This window comes from Hyla sarda, chromosome 4 (assembly GCF_029499605.1).
Source record: "Hyla sarda isolate aHylSar1 chromosome 4, aHylSar1.hap1, whole genome shotgun sequence".
NCBI classification, from domain to species: Eukaryota; Metazoa; Chordata; class Amphibia; order Anura; family Hylidae; genus Hyla; species Hyla sarda.
The window spans coordinates 216,335,860-216,358,353 of record NC_079192.1 but is presented as its reverse complement, the minus strand read 5'-3'; the positions used below and the strand labels follow the sequence as shown (position 1 = coordinate 216,358,353).

The following is a 22,494-nucleotide window of genomic DNA, read 5'->3' as shown; positions in this document are numbered from 1 at the left end:
TAGTTAGCAGCGAGAAGGTGGTCCTTATGACGTTTCGGGGACACAATAATAAGAGTACCCAAGAATTCAGGAGGATGCAGAGAAGACATCAAAGAGTTGAAAATAGAGTCAAGATAGTGTGTAAGAACAGAGCCAAACTGTAATGTCTGTTTATTTGTTTTTGTATTTTTATGTTTAGGTGTGTATTCACACACTAGTTTGAACGAATGAGAACTCGGGTGGAGTTATTTAGCTAGAGTTCTCCTGCATTCTGGTGCTGGTTATTGAGTGCAATACTACTATGTCTGTTTGTGCTATATTCTGACTATGTCTGCTTGAGCATTTACCTTGTATTTATCTTGTCATTTTATCTGGGTTTTTAGCCATGGTTATATAGCATGCTCCTTGTATTTTAGTCTGTGTTACATTAGTCGATTTTAGGATTATGTTTGTTCGTTCTGCTCTTCTGTGTTCACACTGTGTCTGAGTCTAGCTTGTACCCTGGTCTCTGTATGTTATATTCTTGTTCGGTATTCCAGAGTCTATTCAGACTCATCTGGTTCTAGTCTAGTGTTTCATGTATTATATTTCCGTTTCCTACTGGGTCAGCATTTTGTCCACACAGTGGAGTGTATCCGCTGGCCACTAGCATATTTGGCATTATTATATTTGACTACTCCTTTTGGTGGAGTGGGGAGTCCAGTCTGTATGTTCTGCGTCCCAGTGTGAACATAGTTATATCCTGTTTGGTTCATCTGATCTTTGTCCTTTGTACTTGTTCCTGTTTGTGAACAGTGTCCTATGTTACCTGTTCAATTTAGTGTTTTGGCTCTCAGTTCTTCTGTTTATCCCCTTCATCTCCTGGATTCTGCGGTATACTCATATCATGCCTAGTCTTCATTTTATCATGTCTGCCATTTATCTGATATCCGGTTTATGAACTGTTTGTTAATTCACTATATTCTGCTGTTTGTGAATTTGTATTCTGCCCTGTTAGTATTTGTATTCTGTCTGGTATATCTGGTTGTCTAGTAGTTTTCTGTTTCTGTTCTGGTCTGGTCTGTGACCAACTATGTATAATATGTGTTTGTAGGCCACTGCACTTTAGAGCAGGAAGGGACCGGTGCCCAGTTGTCGATGGGCAAGTAGGCAGGGATAGATGTTTTAGGGTCAGTTTAGGGCTCACTCTCCATATTCCCATAGTCAGTCCCTGACACAAACTTTTTATAGTATGGGGCCATGAGGCAACCCCAGCCTGACAGTCTGGGAAAGAGTAGGAAGCGAAATGAGCGAGAGGTAGGCAGTAAGAGTTGGAAAAGAAGCGGGTTGAGCAGGTTAAGAGTACAAAACGGAATAAAAGGAATGGAAGGCAGTATAAATCTGGTCTGGATGTGAGGTGTGAAGACCAGGGCGCAGCTTGAGACAGTGGACCCGATTGAAGGAGGAAGTTTTGCAAAGCATAGTGGCCAAGAGCCGATCTGGCTTATTAGCGAATTTATAATAAGTTGCCCCCGTCCATCTCGTCGCCTTCTCAGCTGCCGTGGATAATAGAGCATCCAGCTGCATCCTGGTATAAAGCAATTGTTTATACAGGTAAGGGGTAGGGGTTTGCTGGTGAGCATAGGATAATCTAGCAAGCTTAGCCTCCAAAGCAGCCTGCAAGTTAGTACAGTCCCATTTAATACCCGAGGCCAAGGAAATCAAGCAACCTCTAACATACACTTTGTATGCCAACCACACCAATTGGAATCTGACCCCGAAATAGCATTGGTGGAAAAATATGAAGTAAGATCAGCTTTAGTCTGAGACCGGACCCAAGACATAGCCAATAGAGCAGTGACTGCCCATGGTGCCGCGGGATTTTGCCGTGAATTTTTTATTTATTAATTAATTATTTTTTTTTAATGTCCTGCTCCGGCCTGACGGCGCACACAATGTCCCCCTGCGTCCCCCTCCTCCGTCCCCTGCGTCTCCTGCATCCCCCTCCTCCGTCCCCTGCGTCCCCCTCTCCCTTGCGGCGCAGTGAGCCGAAAATGGTGCCCTGGGGCGGAACGAGCTGCATCTGCGCCGGATTCCCGCAAGCTGTGTAGGCCGGCTTGCTTAAGGTACCGTACCCTTTCCACCCCTTCCACCCCTTCTCAACCCTTTCCAAACCCCCCCCCCCCCGTCAACCTGGTCCACCCCCCCTTGTCATCCATGTCCGCCTTGTCCATCCCTGTCACCCATGTCTACCCTGTCTATCACCCATTTCCACCCTCCCTGTCACCCATGTCCACCCTCTATGTCACCCATGTCCACCCCCCCTGTCACCCAGGTCCACCCTCTACCCCACACCCCCCGTCACTCATGTCCACCCCACCTGTCATCCATGTCTGCCTTGTCCACCTCCCTGTCCATCCCTATCACCCATGTCCACCCTCCCTGTCACCCATGTCCACCCCCCCTGTCACCCATGTCCACCCCCCCTGTCACCCATGTCCACCCCCCCTGTCACCCATGTCCACCCCCCCTGTCACCCATGTCCACCCCCCCTGTCACCCATGTCCACCCCCCTGTCACCCATGCCCACATCCCCCCTTTCACCCATGTCCACATCCCACCTTTCACCCATGTCCACATCCCCCCTGTCACCCATGTCCACATCCCCCCCTGTCACCCATATCCACACTCCCCCATCACCCATGTATGCCTTGTCCACCTCCCTGTCCATCCCTGTCACCCATATCCACCCCCCCTGTCACCCATGTCCACCCCCCGTCACCCATGTCCATCCCCCCTGTCACCCATGTCCACCCTCTACCCCACCCCCGTCACTCATGTCCACCCCCTAGTCACTCATGTCCACCCCCCTGTCATCCATGTCCGCCTTGTCCACCTCCCTGCCCATCCCTATCACCCATGTGCACCCTCCCTGTCACCCATGTCCACCCTCCCTGTCACCCATGTCCACCCCCCCTGTCACCCATGTCCACCCCCCGTGTCACCGATGTCCACACACACCCCTGTCACCCATGTCCACACACCCCGTCACCCATGTCCACCCATGTTCACCTTCCTGTCACCCATGTCAACCCACCGTCACTCATGTCCACCCTCCTATCATTCCTATCACCCATGTCCACCCCCCCCTCTCACCCATGTCCTCTGACCCTGTCATCCATGTCTGCCTTGTCCACTCCCCTGTCCATCCCTGTCACTCATGTTTACTCCCCCGTCTACCCCCGTAGTCTACCCTGTCACCCATGTCTACCCTTCTGTTCACCCATCTGTCCCTTTGTCACCCCAGTCCACCCCTCTCTGTCACTCCTGTCCATCTTTTACCCCCTTGTCACCCTTGTCCACCCCTCTGACCCCCTGTCTCCCATGTCCAGCCTCCTGTCATTCATGTCCACCCCCCTGTCATCCATGTCCACGCCCCATCCAACCTTCTGTCACCCCTGTCCATCCCTGTCACCCATGTACACCCATCTGTCACCCATGTACACTCCTCTACACCCCTCTGTCACCCATGTACACTTCTCTATACCCCTCTGTCACCCATGTACACTCTTCTATACCTCTTTGTCACCCATGTACACTCCTCTACACCCCTCTGTCACCCATGTACACTCCTCTATACCCTCTGTCACCCATGTACACCCATCTGTCACCCATGTACACTCCTCTATACCCCTCTGTGACCCATGTACACTCCTCTACACCCCTCTGTCACCCATGTACACTCCTCTACACCCCTCTGTCACCCATGTACACTCCTCCACACCCATCTGTCACCCATATACACTCCTCTACACCCCTCTGTCACCCATGTACACTCCTCTTCACCCCTCTGTCACCCATGTACACTCTTCTACACCCCTCTGTCACACATGTTCACTCTTCTACACCCCTCTGTCACTAATGTTCACTCTTCTACACCCATCTGTCACCCTTGTACACCTCCCTACACCCCTCTGTACACTCCTCTGTATCCCTCGGTCACCCATATACACCCATCTATCAGCCATGTACACTCTTCTACACCCCTCTGTCACCCATGTACACTCCTCTACACCCCTCTTTCACCCATGTACACTCCTCTACACCCCTCTGTCACCCATGTACACTTCTCTACACCCCTCTGTCACCCATTTACGCTTCTCTACACCCCTCTGTCACCCATGTACACTCTTCTACACCCCTCTGTCACCCATGTACACTCTTCTACACCTCTCTTTCACCCATGTTCACGCTTCTACACCCATCTGTCACCTTTGTACACCTCCCTACACCCCTCTGTACACTCCTCTACACCCCTGTCACCCATGTACACTCCTCTACACCCCTCTGTACACTCCTCTACACCCCTCTGTACACTCCTCTACACCCCTCTGTACACTCCTCTACACTCCTCTGTACACTCCTCTACACCCCTCTGTACACCCCTCTGTCACACATGTTCAATCTTCTACACCCCTCTGTAAAAAAAAAGGAAAAAAGGTGTGGAGCCTAATAGGTTTGTTTTACAGGTTTAATGGTGAAAATATTGTGTGTGGAAGAAATCGTGATGATGGCCCTGACCGGATGGAGAAGAGAAGGCAACGATGCAAATTAGAGAAGACGTCATTTGTGAGTTGCTGTATAAAGCAGCACTTTAAACTACATATCCACTGATAAATAGATATGGTGCATTGCGTTTTTTACCGTTTTTCCTTTTTTTTTTGCTTGTCAACCTCGGTAGCGGTGCCCCGTGGAAAAAACATTTTTTTCCTAGGTGTGCCCCGACCCGAAAAAGGTTGGGAAACACTGCAATAGAGACTTGTTAAGTCGCCACCTAAACGGGACCGAGAGAAGAGCCATGAAATCAAACGCCACCAAAACCAAACAGTGATCAGACCACGTAGAGGGAACATGACAGGCATACAATAGACACGGTAAAGTAAGTACATTCGTGAGAACCCAATCAATGTCAGAATAGTGACATTGAGTGGGTGAATAATAAGAATAGCCCCGAACCATTATGTTCCCTCCAGGTATCAGCCAAACTAAGATCTTTAATCAAGCTAAGCAATAGTTTTTGTTGAGAACCCGACCTACGATACGAGGCTGTATTATAACGGTCTAACTTGCCGCTATATACTAGGGATCGACTGATTATCAGTTTGGCCGATATTATTGGGCGATATTCACGATTTTGGACATTATCAGTATCGGAAATTACCTTGGGGGAGAGAATCGGGCTGCGGCGGCAGTCTCTGGCCCCGCAAAAGCTGCTGCAGTTCATTGATTTAAAGAGCCCACTTTAAATCATTGATCTGCAGCGGCTTCTGCGGAGCCGGGGGGGGGGGGATAGCCGATAACTTATACCGGAATATCAGTATAAATTATCGGCTATCGGCCTGAAAGGTCACAGATTATCGATATCGGCCCTAAAAAATCGATATCGGTCGATCCCTACTATATACCATATTGAAGTCGCCCCCGCCTAAATCAAAATATCGTAAGTCAGGGACTCATTTTCCGACAAAACATGGGGAAAAAAGAAAGCAGAGTCTCCGTTGATGCATATGTGTTAACCAAACATAAGATTTTGTCATTTAGAGAGCCCAATAAATAGGATACTTGCATTTGGAAGGGGAACGCATGATGTAATAGAGTTAAGACCCCTCTGCTCTTGGTCGTAAAGAAGGACAAATAAACATGTGAGAAGGCTCTATGTAAAAACTTAGGGTAGGAAGTACCAGTAAAGTGCGACTCCTGGAAACAAAGTATGTCTGGTTGATGGCGCCCATAATTCCTACGGTAAATGCCTTCCCCCATTTAGCTGGGAAATTGAAATCCCAGACAATGTGAGAAATTAGTTTACACATTAAAAAACATATAGGTGGTCTGAGGAGATTGCAAAAAGGGGAGGGGAGGTATTAAAGGCATCATAGCAGGAGTGGAGGTAGCCTGAATACTTAGCCCCTTATAACCGTGTAACATCAGCAGGGAGGTGTGATCGCATATACAAAAAACACAAAAACAGCAAATAAAACAAAAGACACAAAATGTCTGATGCATTGGAGAGTCTCCTAGGACTGTATCCACCTTTTCATGCCCATCGGAACACCTGAAAGCTGAACTAATTTATGCAGGCTAAAGTCGGCAACAGCCGAGCCGAGAAGTTTGTGACAAATCGAATCACTGTAACTTCACTCATCTCTAGTTTGCATTAATTTTCAGTTAAGCAATCTTTACAATTACTTCTAAAGTACTGATGAGTCTACTAAGGATTTATTTCCCATATCGTAGAGTACTATGTGGATACATTATGCACTCCTTTCAGCAAATTATCCATAAATTAAATATAATGAAAAGGAGCAATACATGCATTTTGCATTATTTTGATCACACATGTCTGTTTGCAGGCAGTGTTAGGTAGTTCAAAGTGTACTCACTTCATTCCTAAATCTGCCATCAAAATAACGGTATGTAATCTATATATATTTATACTCCTCCAAATTGCTGCTATTAATAAATCAATTCATTTTGTAGGTCTTTCATAAGCTATGTTCACACAGCGTAAAATTCAGCCAAGTATTTTACGTGTACATTTTTTGCCCATAATTTTAAAAAATGCGGCCATGTGTAAAATAAAACACATGCCCAAATATTTTGCTGTGTGAACATAGCCTAAAGCAAAAATTCCATATAAAAGTTTTAAGTCACCCCCCCCTCCCTTTTCCCATTTTCCATATAAAAAACAAAAACATAACAAAAAGGAACATATGGTATTAGGTATCCCCACATACATAATTGTCTGAACTATTAAAATATAACTTTATCACGTAAGGTAAATGGCATAAACGTAAAAAAAAATCATATCCCAGAAAAGATAACATAAAAAGTGATTGAAAAGTCTGTGATTGAAAATAAAAAAATTATTGAGTTCTGAAAATGGCAAGTGAAAAAAAAAGGTTTTTCTAAAAAGTTTCAAATTTTTTAAAATAAGTAAAACATGATGCATACTATACAAATTGGATATTATTTTAATCCTAAATACCACCCTAAAGTACCAAGATCACATGTTAGTTTGACCACACACTGAATGGTGTAAAAAGAAACCACTCCAAATTAGCAAAATTTCTTTTTTTTCTTTTTTTTTCTATTTCACCTCACAAATATTATTTTTCCAATTTGGAGCATATGTTATGGAAACATGAATGAAGGCATTATAAAGTTCAATTGGTCCCACAAAAAACAAGCCCTTGTGTGCATGTGAAGATGAAAAAATAAGTTATGACTATTAACCCCTTAAGGACTCAGCCCATTTTGGCCTTAAGGACTCAGACAATTTAATTTTTACGTTTTCATTTTTTCCTCCTCGCCTTCTAAAAATCATAACTCTTTTATATTTCCATCCACAGACTAGTATGAGGGCTTGTTTTTTGCGCGACCAGTTGTCCTTTGTAATGACATCACTCATTATATCATAAAATGTATGGCGCAACCAAAAAACACTATTTTTGTGGGGAAAATTAAAACGAAAAACGCAATTTTGCTAATTTTGGAAGGTTTTGTTTTCACGCCGTACAATTTATGGTAAAAGTGACGTGTGTTCTTTATTCTGAGGGTCAATACGATTAAAATGATACCCATTATTATATACTTTTCTATTATTGTTGCGCTTAAAAAAAATCACAAACTTTTTAACCAAATTAGTACGTTTATAATCCCTTTATTTTGATGACCTATAACTTTTTTATTTTTCCGTATAAGCGGCGGTATGGGGGCTCATTTTTTGCGCCATGATCTGTACTTTTTTTTGATACCACATTTGCATATAAAAAACTTTTAATACATTTTTTATAATTTTTTTTTTTAATAAAATGTATTAAAAAAGTAGGAATTTTGGACTTTTTAAATTTTTTTTCGTTCACGCCGTTCACCGTACGGGATCATTAACATTTTATTTTAATAGTTCGGACATTTACGCACGCGGCGATACCAAATATGTCTATAAAAAATGTTTTTTACGCTTTTTGGGGGTAAAATAGGAAAAAACGGACGTTTTACTTTTTTATTGGGGGAGGGGATTTTTCACTTTTTTTTTACTTTTACTTTTAAATTTTTTTTCATTTTTTTTTACACTTGAATAGTCCCCATAGGGGACTATTCATAGCAATACCATGATTGCTAATACTGATCTGTTCTATGTATAGGACATAGAACAGATCAGTATTATCGGTCATCTCCTGCTCTGGTCTGCTCGATCACAGACCAGAGCAGGAGACGCCGGGAGCCGCACGGAGGAAGGTGAGGGGACCTCCGTGCGGCGTTATGAATGATCGGATCCCCGCAGCAGCGCTGCGGGCTATCCGATCGTTCATTTTAATCGCGAACTGCCGCAGATGCCGGGATCTGTATTGATCCCGGCACCTGAGGGGTTAATGGCGGACGCCCGCGAGATCGCGGGCGTCGGCCATTGCCGGCGGGTCCCTGGCTGCGATCAGCAGCCGGGATCAGCCGCGCATGACACGGGCATCGCTCCGATGCCCGCGGTTATGCTTAGGACGTAAATGTACGTCCTGGTGCGTTAAGTACCACCTCACCAGGACGTACATTTACGTCCTGCGTCCTTAAGGGGTTAAAGGGGTACTCTGGTGGAAAACCAATTTTTTTAAATCAACTGGTGCCAAAAAGATAAACAGATTTTTGAATTACTTCTATTTTAAAATCGTAATCCTTCCAGTACTTATCAGCTGCTGTATGCTCTACAGGAAGTTCCTTTCTTTTAGAATTTCCTTTCTGTCTGACCACAGTGCTCTTTTCTGACACCTCTGTCAATGTCAGGAACTGTCTAGAGCAGGAACAAATCCCCATAGCTAACCTATCCTGCTCTGGACAGTTCCTGACATGGACAGAGGTGTCAGCAGAGAGCACTGGGGTCAGAAAAGAAATTCAAAAAGAAAATAGCTTCCTCTGTAGCATACAGCAGCTGATAAGTACTGGAAGGATTACGATTTTTAAATAGAATTAATTTACAAATCTGTTTGACTTGCTGGCACCAGTTGATTTAAAAAAATATGTTTTTCACCGGAGTACCCCTTCAAAAGGCTAGAAGAAAAACAAAAACAAAAGGGCAGCAACGAAAATTGGCCTAGTCCTAAGGGGTTAAACCTTCAACAAATACAAACCTCCACTCCCTAAAGGAGGGCCATTTTATATATACAGATAAAACGGCAAGACTCTCACTTACTTACATACTTGGACTAACCATTTTTTTATTGTAGGTGTGTCTGTACCTTACCAGTGTTTTGGGATAACGGTTTTAGCTTTCCTCAGTAGATTAAAGGTTTTAGGGTTTTTATATGTCCAATAAGTTGAGTCCATATACATTTAATAATATAATTTGAGGGGTTTGAAAAGTTTGGTAAGTACCCAAATGTGTGATTTTGAACCAAATTACCCTGATATGGCAATTTACCCAGATATTTCCTGTCTTCCATAATTTATATAAGCAATGTACGATATTTAAATTATGCTTAATCATGTATAAATAAATAGGATTTAATTTTCTCAAATTTTTTCTTTTCTTTAGAATTATATCTGTGGAGCTACCTGAGGAGGCAAAGAAGTTTGGAATTCAATTTAGGTGGTGGCAGCCATACCACTCTGGACAAGGGGAAGATGTTTGGGCCATTGATGAGATCATCATGACATCAGTGTTATTTAACAGCATTAGTCTGGACTTTACAAATCTTGTGGATGTTACTCAGTCTCTTGGGTTTTATTTAGGAAATGTTCAGCCATATTGTGGACATGACTGGACTTTATGGTAAGATTCTTATTAGAAGTCCTAAAGAAAAAAAATTTCAGGACTCACTATGCAGCACACTTTGCTCAATGGCAATCAGAAGATTTTTACTTTTAAAGGGAACCAAGCATCACATTTTAGCATATATAACACTTGACAACACGTTATAGATGCTAAAATCTTTATCCTCACCATCCCCGGGGCCATTTTTACCCCCAGGGAGCAGAGTGATGACGCAGGCCGTCAATCAACCCGAGGGGGCGGAACCATGGCCGGAACCATGGGACCTGTTAAGTATAAGTCCCCGCCCAGGGGACTACTTACGGGGCAGTCAGGGGGAACTTTATAACTTCATATCCTCACAATCCCTGGGGGCAAAAACATCCCCCAGGGATGGTGAGGCTAAAGATTTTAGAATATAGTGTTGTCAAGCGTTATATATATGCTAAAATCCACTGCTTGGTTCCCTTTAACAGGCTCATTACTTATGCATAACCAACTTTCATATAGCTGTTCACTTCACAAGATATTACTGTTATCAAACAAGAAGAATTGGAGGGACAGAATTAGTTCTGAACTTATCTAATAGTTTTGTTCAGTATGAACTTGAACCTCAGCGGTTAATTTCAGTTGAACTTACTAAAATAGCATCAGTCACATGAAAGAAAGGGTGATATATAAAGGTGATGCCAAAACCACTCTGAAAGCCTATGCACATACCATAAGCAGACATTTTAAAGATAACAGGTGTTAGGAGAGGATCTCTGTAAAGGACAAAGAGCAGTGTACAATACAGATAGGAGTAGGACCACTCAGCTATTGTTTTCAAAATTAGTTTACACAAACACAATAATTGTAGTTAAAACAGCACTGCAGAGATGGTTCCTCATCGGTTTTGTCATCTGTGTTAAATCTGTTTCATAGCAAGATATGTATGCTAGTTTTTTGTGGTACAATAAATGCTGTGAAAAAGCAGTGCATAAAGGGTTTTGTCTCTGTTTTGCACACAGAGAAACAGGTTTTGAGTCTGGCAAGTGAAGGTGCATTAGCTTTTTCCAAGTTTTCAAAAAATTCTCTCTTTTTGAGAGTAGCAACAGGTTTGAGTCTGGAAAGGGAATATGCAATGGCTTTTTCTAAGCATTCCAAAAATTCTCCCTTTTTGGACTTGGCAAAAGGAGTTGTGGGACTAATCAGAACCCCTGCAACATATATACAAGGGTCTGATCAGTTTCCATGCCAGCCAGAGGTTACCTCATCTGAATATTCAAACAAACAATCCGGCTTGGGGGGACTTGAGTGCTCTGCTCCTCGCTACACCTGACTTCTGGGTGTAGCGAGGCAGCAGCACCTAAGTGCTCATCGCTCCCACCACCACCATCATCCCCCAACAGGCTCTTACATCACGGACATGAGATAAAGATGCTTGTTTACATAGAAGGGGATGGGTCAGGCATAGGATATTGATGAGGCAGGGGAGCTGGGTGAGCCAGCTCCCTGTCTCCATTGCGCAAAGCCACGCAGTAGGAATGGAACTATAAATGGACAGAACACAGGGAATACTTAACCAATAACTGTAAGTAAACTTTTTTTTTTTTTTTTTTTTAAAGCCTTTCACCCGCACTATAACCCAGTATACTGGGTTTAGTGTGGGTGAACTAGCAGTCAGTTTCCCTTTAAAAAGTGTCAAATGAATAATATTGAAAAGCGCTTCCCCAATAAAAATTATAATCACTCCCTTACCTTTACATGGTGTTAATGTAAAAAAGCTAATACTAGAATTGCTGATTTATGGTCACATCATATATCAGAATATATCAGAATAAAAATTAAGAAGTGATAAAAAAAAATGTTACCAATAAAAACTACAGATTGCAGCACAAAAAAATTTGCCCTTGAATAGTCCCTTATGTGGAAAAATAAAAAAAATGTTAGGGGTAATTTTAACCCCTTAACGACCAAGGACATATATTTACGTCCTTGGCCGGCACCCGCGATATAACGCGGGGTCACGCGGTGACCCCATGTCATATTGGGTTGGTCCCATCATGTAACTCATGCCAGGACCCGGGGCTAATAGTGCCCGGCAGCGATCGCGGTGCCATGCGCTATTAACTCTTCAGACGCGGCGTTCAAAGTTGATGGCCGCGTCTAAAACGAAAGTAAAAGCTTCCGGGCTGCTCAGTGGGGCTGATTGGGACCACCGCAGTGAAAATGCGGTGTCCCGATCAGCTAGCACGCGAGCGGAGGTCCTCTTACCTTCCTCCGGCGCTTCTGTTCGGCGATTGATTGCTCCAAGCCTGAGATGCAGGCTTGAGCAATTGACCGCCGATAACACTGATCAATGCAAAGCTATGGCTTTGCTGTGATCAGTGTATACGATCAGTGTGGGCAGTGTTATAGCCCCCTATGGGAGCTATAACACTACAAAAAAAAAAGTTAATAAACGTGATTTAACCCTTTTCCCTAATAAAAGTCCAAATCACCCCCCTTTTCCCAATATAAAACAAACATGTAAATAAATATAAACATATGTGGTATCGCCGCGTGCTTAAATGTCTGAACTATAAAAATATATCATTAATTAAACCACATGGTCAATGGCGTACGCGCAAAAAAAATCCAAAATAACATATTTTTGGTCACTTGTTATATCCATCATATGGATTTTTAGGTGCAATATTGAAAGGGTTATGATTTTTAAAAGGTGAGGAGGAAAAAACAAAAGTGCAAAAATGTAAAAACCCATGGTCCTTAAGGGGTTAAGCATACTCATTTGCTTAGGGGAAAAGTTTGACTTTTTTAAATGGAGGACAGAAATAATGACCTACAGAATAAAGATACTGGCCCAGATTTATCAATCTGCCTGAAATCCAAACTCCATGGCATTTTCCTCAGTAACCAATCACAGCTCAGCTTTCATGTTACCAGAACTTGTTAAGATGTCAAACCTGAGCTGTGATTGGTTTCTGTGGAAAACCCAGACAGTTTGTTTCAGGCTGACTGATAAATCTGGGCCACTGTGTCAGTTTTACCATAAATTGCACTGTAAAAACATTTATCACTTAGCCGTCAGTTGCATATAACTGATTACCATGGTAACTATCATCACTCTTGTACCCAGAAAAGTCACACAATAATGTAGTTCAATACCCGATGAACAGTTACAGCATTCCCTGACATACGAATGACATATTAAATTAGTTCAGTAAACAAAACATACATTTCACATTACCCTAATCATTTTTGTCACTATACAGAATTACTACTGAAACAGTCAAACCTCAACTGTGTGTAATAAACATTCAAGACCATTCAGTTATGTAATTGTGATGCATCTTGACTTACAGGAAGTACAATCAGAGTTATTGTAACACACCTTAGGAAACCAAAATAATAGTCATATCCCCCTGGGCTCCTAGAACAACAGCAGTGCAGTTTTATCGCCTAGCATATTACAACAATCTGATTCCACTTTGTGATTATCTTTCTATCTGAAGGGGGTCGGCTGTGCATGCTGCAGAGAATGTGCTCTAGCAGTGATAATAGGGCCATGGAAGCAGCATTATCCGCTTTAACAGACTTGGGAAGTTTTCTAGTTCATTAAAGTGAATAAATATGACTTAAACCACAGCATTTGCATTTCCTTAATCAACAAATCAACACATTACTCTAGTGTATTAGTGTATTAGTTTATTAGTTTAAGTTTTAATATTTAAGAAAGCCTTTGTCCAAATGATTGTCAAGAGTAAATCATATGTATATATATGTGTGTGTGTATGTATATATATATATATATATATATATATATATATATATATATATATACATATACAAATAGTTTTTCCATAAATATTGCATGTTTATTCTCCCCTTGATATATATCTGTTATATCCATCTCTAACCTTGCATTTATCTCTGGATTGTATGAAGGTCACACTTTGTCTTCAGTAAATTGTGGTTAGTTTCTTTGCCTCCCTCCAGCTGCTTGTCCATTCAGCTCTCAACCATTTTTTACCCCTGATTTTACGTAGATAAAGATTTATGTGCATGAAAATTGTCCTCTCTGGGGAACCTTGAAAATAGTTTTTCTTCTCCTCTAGACTCCACTAACGCTGCTGTTCCTGTGCTGATTTTATTTTACTATTCAATAGATAAAATACATTCAAAGTGCATTATTTTAACACTATTGAGAAAATTAGAAGTATATCAAAAATTGTTCTTAAGACACTATTAGGGTGACATTTAATACTTTCTTAATAAATATATACATTTATCAGCCATAACATTTAAACCACTGACAGGTAAAGTTAATATCTCATGACAATGGTATTAGTTAAGGGGTGGGAAATATTAGGCAGCAAGTAAGTATGTTGTAAGTAATGTGTTGTAAGCAGGGAAATGGTCATGTGTAAGGAACTGAGAATATTTAAAGAGTACCTTCCACCATCACCATTGCTTTATATTATGCTGCTGATATGTTGCCCTCTTCATTACCTGCCCCTCCCAGTTTTAGTTTTTTATTTTCACCCAGTATTTCCTTCATAATTATTTTTCAAAGCCTGCTCACTGCCTGTCATCTTTCTCTGGCTGAAGGGGGCATTACCCTGCAGGCGTGACATCAGCTAAAGCCTGCCATTAACACTTCCGCCCTTCCATGGTGTCATTTTATGATAGGTAACCCCCCCTCCTTCTCTCAGCACACACAAGACTTTACACCTCAACATGAAGAAAGGGGCTGGCTGCCACAGGGGCTCGCCTCAAACTGCGCCCCAATATCCTGTCAGCAGAGGTAACATGGGTTCCAGCAGTGATGATGTCTCCACTCCTCAGGGGTCTCCTGTGGCCTGTGTGCCCTCACCGGGGGCCACCTGGACCCTGAGCTGCAGTGATGAGCAGGTGACTGATGGGCTTAGCAGAGCCCAATCTATGCGTCTCCACCCCCTGCCCATACTCACTGGCGGCGGCACGACCTTACAGATGCCCGTGCGTTCAGGGGCATAGGAAACTCCTCTCCTCCAGGGGGGTAACCCCTCTCCTCCGGCGGGGGAACTCTTCTCCTCTGGTGGAGGAACTCCTCTCCTCCGGCGGGGGAAGAAGCAGTGAGCAGTAAGCCCAGCAGCATGCACAGCGCTCGCTCCCGCCTGTCCGATTGACAGGCAGGGAGCAGCGCTGTGCTAGTCACGTGTCCTGGCAGTCTGAGATTTTGGACTTATGCCAGGCCAGCATGAGTCTGAAATCTATAAGGCCGGTTCATGTAGGGAGACCACTAGTAGTGGGTTTTTCAAACTAAAATTACACCTGGAAATATGTTTTTTTTTTTTTTTTTTTATAACATACATTTAGGAAGTTGATAGGAATATACTGTATTAGTGTACAATATATAAACTTTTTTGATGACAGGTACTCTTTAAAATAGTATAAACTGTGACATTAAGATGACTGGATCATATCCACAGCTTTTTTGACATGTTTCCAGTATGCAGTGGTTATTACTAATTACCAAAAGTGTTTCAAGGAAGCAGAATGAGTAAGGGTGCATTCACACCACGTTTTTGCAATACAGTTCCCTTATCAGGTTTTTGAAAAACGGATTCCTCAAAACTGGACTAAACTGTATCAAAATGTGTGTACAAATTTTAACCTGTATATGGTTAAAAAACATATACGGTTTGAAAAATGATGTCCGGTTGCATCCGTTTTTTAAGAAAAAAACGTATACGTTTTTAACTTTTCACTCTATTATTAATAAAGTTTCACTTGTTTGATTGAAATTTCAAGAAAGAAAACTGTGCAAAGTCAAAAAACGTATGGAACCGTACGCAAATACGGTTCTGTACGGATCCCATTGACTCCCATGTTAAAAAAAAAAAACATGTACGGTTTAATACGGTTTTTCACTCGAAAAAAAAAAACGTGGTAGGCTACAGTTTTGGGACAAAAAAAATGGACAAAACCGTACAAGACACAAAACGGATGCAACCGGATGCATCGTTTGGCATACAGTTTTCAATGGAGAGTCAATGCATACGGTTTTCATTACGGTTCCGTACGGTTTTAACATTGCAAACGTATACGTGAACTGTATTGCAAAAACATGGTGTGAATGCACCCTTAACTAGCTTCATGGTCAGAGTATGCAGGGCTCATTGAGCACAGAGAGTGAGGGTTAGCCTGTCTTATCTAATTACACAAAAAGCAACTCTTCTTGCATATACCAGAACCATGGGGGTATACTGATATACACAGTCACTATTCCTCAGTATTGGAGGGAAAATGCGTACAAATTCCCTATAGAACTCCTAGGTATAGAGTAATGGACAATATTAGATCTGCTAATACAGCAGTAAATTACAATACCTACACACAAATGCTGTAGCAGACACCTGGATAATGATAAATATAGTATAATCTTTATTGTTTAAAACCACACAAACAATATAAAAGACAGATGGCATTTCTGTCTATTATATTGTTTTTGTGGTTTTAAACAATAAAGATTATACTATGTTTTGCATTATTCATGTGTCTACTACAGCCTTTTTGTGTAAGTATTGCAGAACCATGGGGGGCATTTATCATTGTCTTTAGAGCTGTTTTTGTGTGTAGATTTGTCTCTATTTTGGTGCAGCACTGCACCTCAGGCTATTTTTTACTTTTTGGTTTACACTTTTTTTTTTTAAAGAGTGTACAGACCAACTGTTAAGGATAGTCTTGTGCAGTGGTAATTAATTTTTCAACTGCGACTTTTTGAAAAAGTCACAAAAAAGTCACAAAAACCACCAAAAAGTCGCAAAACTACACCAGCCCCGACTTAGCTTAGCTTTTTAGTGTATGTGAAGAGTGAAATTTCAGAAAATGTATATCCTCCACAAAATGTATCAAATGCCCTGCGACCATTTAATACATTTGGGGCAGTCATGCAAAAAATAATTTTTTTTAATTAAGTACATCACACATATAAATGCCAACGCATATCCATCTGTTAAATGGTTAGATTTAGAGATGTGATCCATCATTTCAAAGAACATATTTGCGTTGCTGTAAAAGCAATATACAACAGTAGACAATGTTCATTTAACATGGTAGTAGGCATTATGTTTGGCTTGTTATGCCCTTAAATGTTTCCATTAAGAAGACCATTCCAGCTGACTGGAATGGCTTTGGAAGAGAAGGAATTTAAGAAACTGATGGCAAGGCAGACCATGTCATATTGAAAATCCATTTGTTCTTCAGTACAATCCATTTTACCAATAATATGTGTTGATAAAGATGTTATAGAGCCTATGAGATTATGTAAGTCCAAATTAAAATTTAGTAAAAAAAAAAATGTTAATAAATAATTTTTGTCTCCTCCAGGAATTTAATGTACAAGTGTGGGAGCTCTACGTAAAATATAAGAGACCTAAACCGAGGATACTGCGTTGCACATACCCGTGTGCCAAATATATACTGATTTAAAAAATGGAAAAATAGCAGTCCTACTAGGCTAGGAAGAAAATTTAGAATAAGGCAGAATAAATAGAGATAAATAAGAAAGAAAGGAAGTGTCTGATAATAAGATATAAAATATAATTACACTTATTGAATAATACTGTGAGGTCTGGGGCAGGGCCCTTGCCGCAGACAGCTCACTAAAATAGAATGGTAAAAGTTAGTTATAAACATTTAAAACATGACGTTAAAATAGTATTGCACTTAAACGGTGGGACAATGGTGGGGGTTTATAGTCCAATGTTTGTAATAGGATATGTCCAATAAACAGTTTTTGCAGCGCTGGAGGCTCGCAGTTACGAGCCCACTGAGTATACTTGTATGCGCAGTAGCGCTAAAGATCTATCCTCTATACCCCGACGGCACGGGGACAAAGTACAAGAGGGAAAATAGATCAGTCAGGCACTTAGTGCCTCTTACCGGCTCCGGCAAAAGCAGTCATATGCGCATAGCAGCGCTTAACGGTGATCCGGATTGATGCCTCTCAGCCCCGGCAGCACGGGGAAGGTGTAGGAGAGGTGAAGATGTCCGGTACAGATGGTTATTGAGTAGTCCGCTGGAAAAGGTAACGTTCCTTTGTAGCGTGTGGCAGCGCTGGAGGTCTATGGTGTGGGATCCCTCTCTACCCTAACAGCGTGGGGAGAAGCTGAGAGGGCAGACCAATAGTGGTGGACAAATAATCCAAATAGTCCCGACTCATTGTGCAAAGGCAGTCTTGGATCAGACGCGTTTCGGGGAGCAGCATCCCCTTTTTCAATGGTGGATATGCAAAGACTCTGTGCACACCTTTTATTAACTTTTTTTTGCAGTGTTATAGCTCCCTAGGGGGCTATAACACTGCACACACTGATCTTTTACACTGATCCCTTCAAAGCCATAGCTTTGCATTGATCAGTGTTATAGGCGGTCAATTGCTCAAGCCTCTATCTCAGGCTTGGAGCAATCGACGATCGGACGTGATGGAGACAGGTGAGGGGACCTCCGCTCGCGTGCTAGCTGATCGGGACATCACAATTTTATCGTGATGGTCCCGATCAGCCCGACTGAGCTGTCGGGAAGCTTTCAATTTCATTTTAGATGCAGCGATCAACTTTGATTGCCACGTCTAAAGGGTTAATAGCACACGGCACAACGATTGGTGCAGCACGCTATTAGCCCAGGGTCCTGGCTATCATTAGCCGCCAGGACCAACCCGGTATGATGCAGGGTCACGGCATGACCCCGTTTTATTTACCGGGACCCGGCGCAGGGTGTACAGGTACGCCCTGCATCCTTAAGAGGTTAAAAATAATATCAGGAAGCATTACTTTACTGAGAGAGTAGTGGACGCATGGAATAACCTTCCTGCAGAAGTGGTCGCTGCAAATACAGTGAAGGAGTCTAAGCATGCATGGGATAAGCATAAGGCTATCCTTCATATAAGATAGGGCCAGGGACTATTGATAGGATTCAGATTATTGGGCAGACTAGATGGGCCAAATGGTTCTTATCTACCGACATATTCTATGTTTCTATGATCCATACAAACGCATATGATCTTTTGGTGTTTTCCTCCAGGAATTTGTGAAGTTTATGGAATTTGCTAAATTGGTATTTGCAGGGCTCTCATTTTGCAAATAATTATTTTTATTAATTTAGAAACCTCTGGCATTTATTATGGAAACAGATACTAGAATGGATATTCTTTTTATTCCTAAAGCATTTTAAGGATGTAGATTTATAATAAATAACCAATGTTGTCTTGTTTTTGAAAGCTTTACAGGAGACTCTAAACCATCAACCAGTACACGCTATGTGGAGACACAATCCATGCAGATTGGAGCATCTTATATGATTCAGTTTAATTTAGTAATGGGATGTGGTGAGCAGTTCACTCCACACATGGACAATCAAGTGAAGTTGGAGTATTCAACAAACCATGGTCTCACTTGGCATCTTGTTCAGGAGGTAAGAAAAAACTCTATGGTTATTTTAATTGACCTATAATGAAAGTAGAATATACATTTTATTAAATATTACTGTATGCAACCCATACGTGTTGCTGATAGTTAATAATGGATAAACTCCTGGTGCTCTGGTGACTCCATAACCCTCAAGTAATTAACAAAGGCAAATTACAGTAACGTATGAGGGTCCAAATGTATTGCTCTGGCAGAAAATAATTGAAAAAGTTAGCATCGGTCAAGGGCGGACTGACAACACTCAGGGCCCTCAGACAAAATAAAGCAAGGGCCCCTGCGAGTTTTCGCTCCTGGTCACACCTCTTCCCTGCCCCAATCCACTCAAAAAAATGTATAATACATATATATGTGGGTAGCCAGGTAGGTAGATATGTAGCCATGTACGTAGCTATGTAGCCAGGTAGGTAGGTAGGTGGGTAGCTATTTAGTCAAGTAGCCAGGTGGATGGCTATTTAGCTGAGTAGTCAGGCGGGTGGCTGGATGGTCAGGTGGGTTGCTGGGTGGGCGGCTTGGTGGGTAACTTTTGTAGCTGGCTGGTCTTGTGGGTAGCTTTTATAGCCAGCTTTGTAGGTAGGTAGCCAGTGACTGAATGGATTTAGAATGAAAAATTAAGGAAAATTTAATTAAGAAAATGTTTTCCTATTTTCTATTCCTTTTTCAAATACTGCTTCTGCACAGACTAATACATAGAAACAGCAAAGGAATAGAGAGGGCGCTGCCTAGCGCATTACCACTAAAAACCAGGGTGAACAGAGGTAATTACAATGCTCACCCAGAATGTTACACTCGCCAAGTGTAACAATGGAAAAGGGCTTGTGTGTAAGTATGCCGGCAGCCGGTCCACCTTGGAAAAGATGCACAAAGAAATAAGGAGCCTCCAAGGAGGTGGCGGACATCAGGAGGCGCTGGACACACTCGGAGGGTAAAATCAACTTTAATCACCCATCATGCAACGCGTTTCACAGATTATCTGCTTCATCAGGCATACTCAGGTGAGTAAAAGCATACTATATATAGGGAACTGGGTGGTTAGCCCTCTAGGTGAGCCAAGGAGGGAATTAACCCTCAAGGCTCCACTGGAGGGGAACCACCCAGTGTACAAAAATACACATACGAATAAACAGAGAAAGGGGAAAATTTCACATATGAACAATACATATAGAAGGGAACATGTATAAAAAGATATATAAAAAATCTAAAAAATAGATATAGAAATAATATGTTCATATATACAGGAATGCAGGGGTTATAAAACACATAGCTAACTAGCAACTATGTTCAATAAGGTAGAGTATTACACAAAAAGCAACTGGTAGAGAATAATGATGAATGAATGGATAAAAAAACAAACAAAAAAAAACATTTGATAATAATACTATTAATATAACATAAAAAATAATATATATAACATAAAATTATACATATTACCGGGCATTTTCTATTGTCTCATTCAATCCTCCTGGAAATAAAGTACCTAAAGTAAAAATCCAAAATGACTCTCTATTAATCAGTCTCTGAAATCTATTGCAGATGTAATCTGGAATGGTTTCAATAATGATTAGTTTGATGCTATTAATATCTTTATTGTGTTTTAATGTAACATGACGTGAAACGCTATGAAGAAGAACATTTCTGTTGATGTTTGACCTGTGTTTGTTCATGCGGGACCGCACGGCCTGAACCGTGCGGCCCACATATTGCATGCCACAAACACAGGTCAATAGGTATATGACGAATGAACTGTCACAATTGTGGATACCTTTTATAGTGTAAGATAGTCCAGACTGGTTTGACTGGAAACTATTAGTACCCCCTGCAATCATTGGACAGCAAAGGCATCTCCCACGACTACAGGGGTATACCCCCGGCGTCACATGGGGTGTAATATGATTTTTCACAGGTTGATCAAGGGGTTTTAACCGGCTGGGAGCTAGCAAATTGCGAAGATTGCTAGATCTCCGGAAAGTTACCCCTGGGTGTTGAGGGAGAGACTTATTCAAATTTGGGTCATCCTTGAGTATACCCCAATATTTTGAAAGGATGTTTTTTATTTCTTTGGATGCACTACTATAATACGTTGCCAGAGACGATGGTCTGGTGAACAAAAAAGAATTTGACTTCCTTAACATCAAATACTATTCTCTTTCCACCTTTTATTATTTGCCTAAACTTCACAAGTCTGTCACTGATCCACCGGGACGTCCCATTATCTCTGGTGTAGGATCCCTCACTTCCCATCTTTCTCACTATATAGACTTATTTTTGCAACATTATGTAGTACAGCTTCCATCTTATCTTAAGGATTCTACTCAATTTGTTCTTTACATCTCCCTTCTAATTTTTATTTTCTCACTTTAGATGTCTGTGCACTCTACTCTAACATCACCATCTCGATAGGACTCGCAGCGATTTATGACACATTTCATCTTGATTCCACTCTCACCTTTTCCCAATCTGACTTCCTCATTAGAGCCATGGAATTTATTTTGGAACACAATGTTTTTGAGCTTGATAATATTATTTATAGGCAGAGGCGGGGCTGCGCGGGGACTCGATTAGCGCCCAGTTATGCCAATCTGGTGATGGGGCGTTTCGAGTCCCTTTTTATCGCGCAGTCCCCCCTCTGTCATCATATTTTATTTTTCAGAAGATTTATTGATGATTTGTTTTTTATTTGGTCGGGCAGTGCACAACAGGCCATTGAATTTGTTGACCACATTAATTCCAACGATTGGGGACTCAAATTTACTCTTCATCACTCTACAAACAACATTGAATTCTTGATTTATTTATCAAGAAGGATGAGACTGGTAACATTACTACTGAAACGTTCTTTAAATCTGTTGACGTGAATAGTCTGCTCACGTTTAGTAGCGCCCATTATCCAAAATGGATTTCTAATGTACCCTATGGTCAGTATCTAAGAGTTAGGAAAAATTGTACCTAGGGTTGACAATGGTAACATCTACAAATACAATTTTATTACGTATTATAATAGTGCATCCAAAGAAATAAAAAACATCCTTTCGAAATATTGGGGTATACTCAAGGATGACCCAATTTTGAATAAGTCTCTCCCTCAACACCCAGGGGTAACTTTCCGGAGATCTAGCAATCTTCGCAATTTGCTAGCTCCCAGCCGGTTAAAACCCCTTGATCAACCTGTGAAAAATCATATTACACCCCAGGTGACGCCAGGGGTATACCCCTGTAGTCGTGGGAGATGCCTTTGCTGTCCCATGATTGCAGGGGGTACTAATAGTTTTAAGTCAAACCAGTCTGGAC

At 41.6% G+C, this 22,494-nt stretch overlaps 1 protein-coding gene across 6 annotated transcripts in view; it reads left to right on the top strand.

The window, feature by feature from the left end:
* RELN (reelin) overlaps nt 1-22,494 on the top strand; it is a 1,155,521-nt gene that overhangs the window by 783,306 nt on the left and 349,721 nt on the right. For all 6 annotated transcript variants that reach the window (XM_056573506.1, XM_056573505.1, XM_056573507.1 and 3 more), the window contains 2 exons: nt 9,542-9,778; nt 19,003-19,195. In XM_056573506.1, the coding sequence (XP_056429481.1) occupies nt 9,542-9,778; nt 19,003-19,195 (430 nt within the window). The remainder of the gene's footprint in view (nt 1-9,541; nt 9,779-19,002; nt 19,196-22,494) is intronic.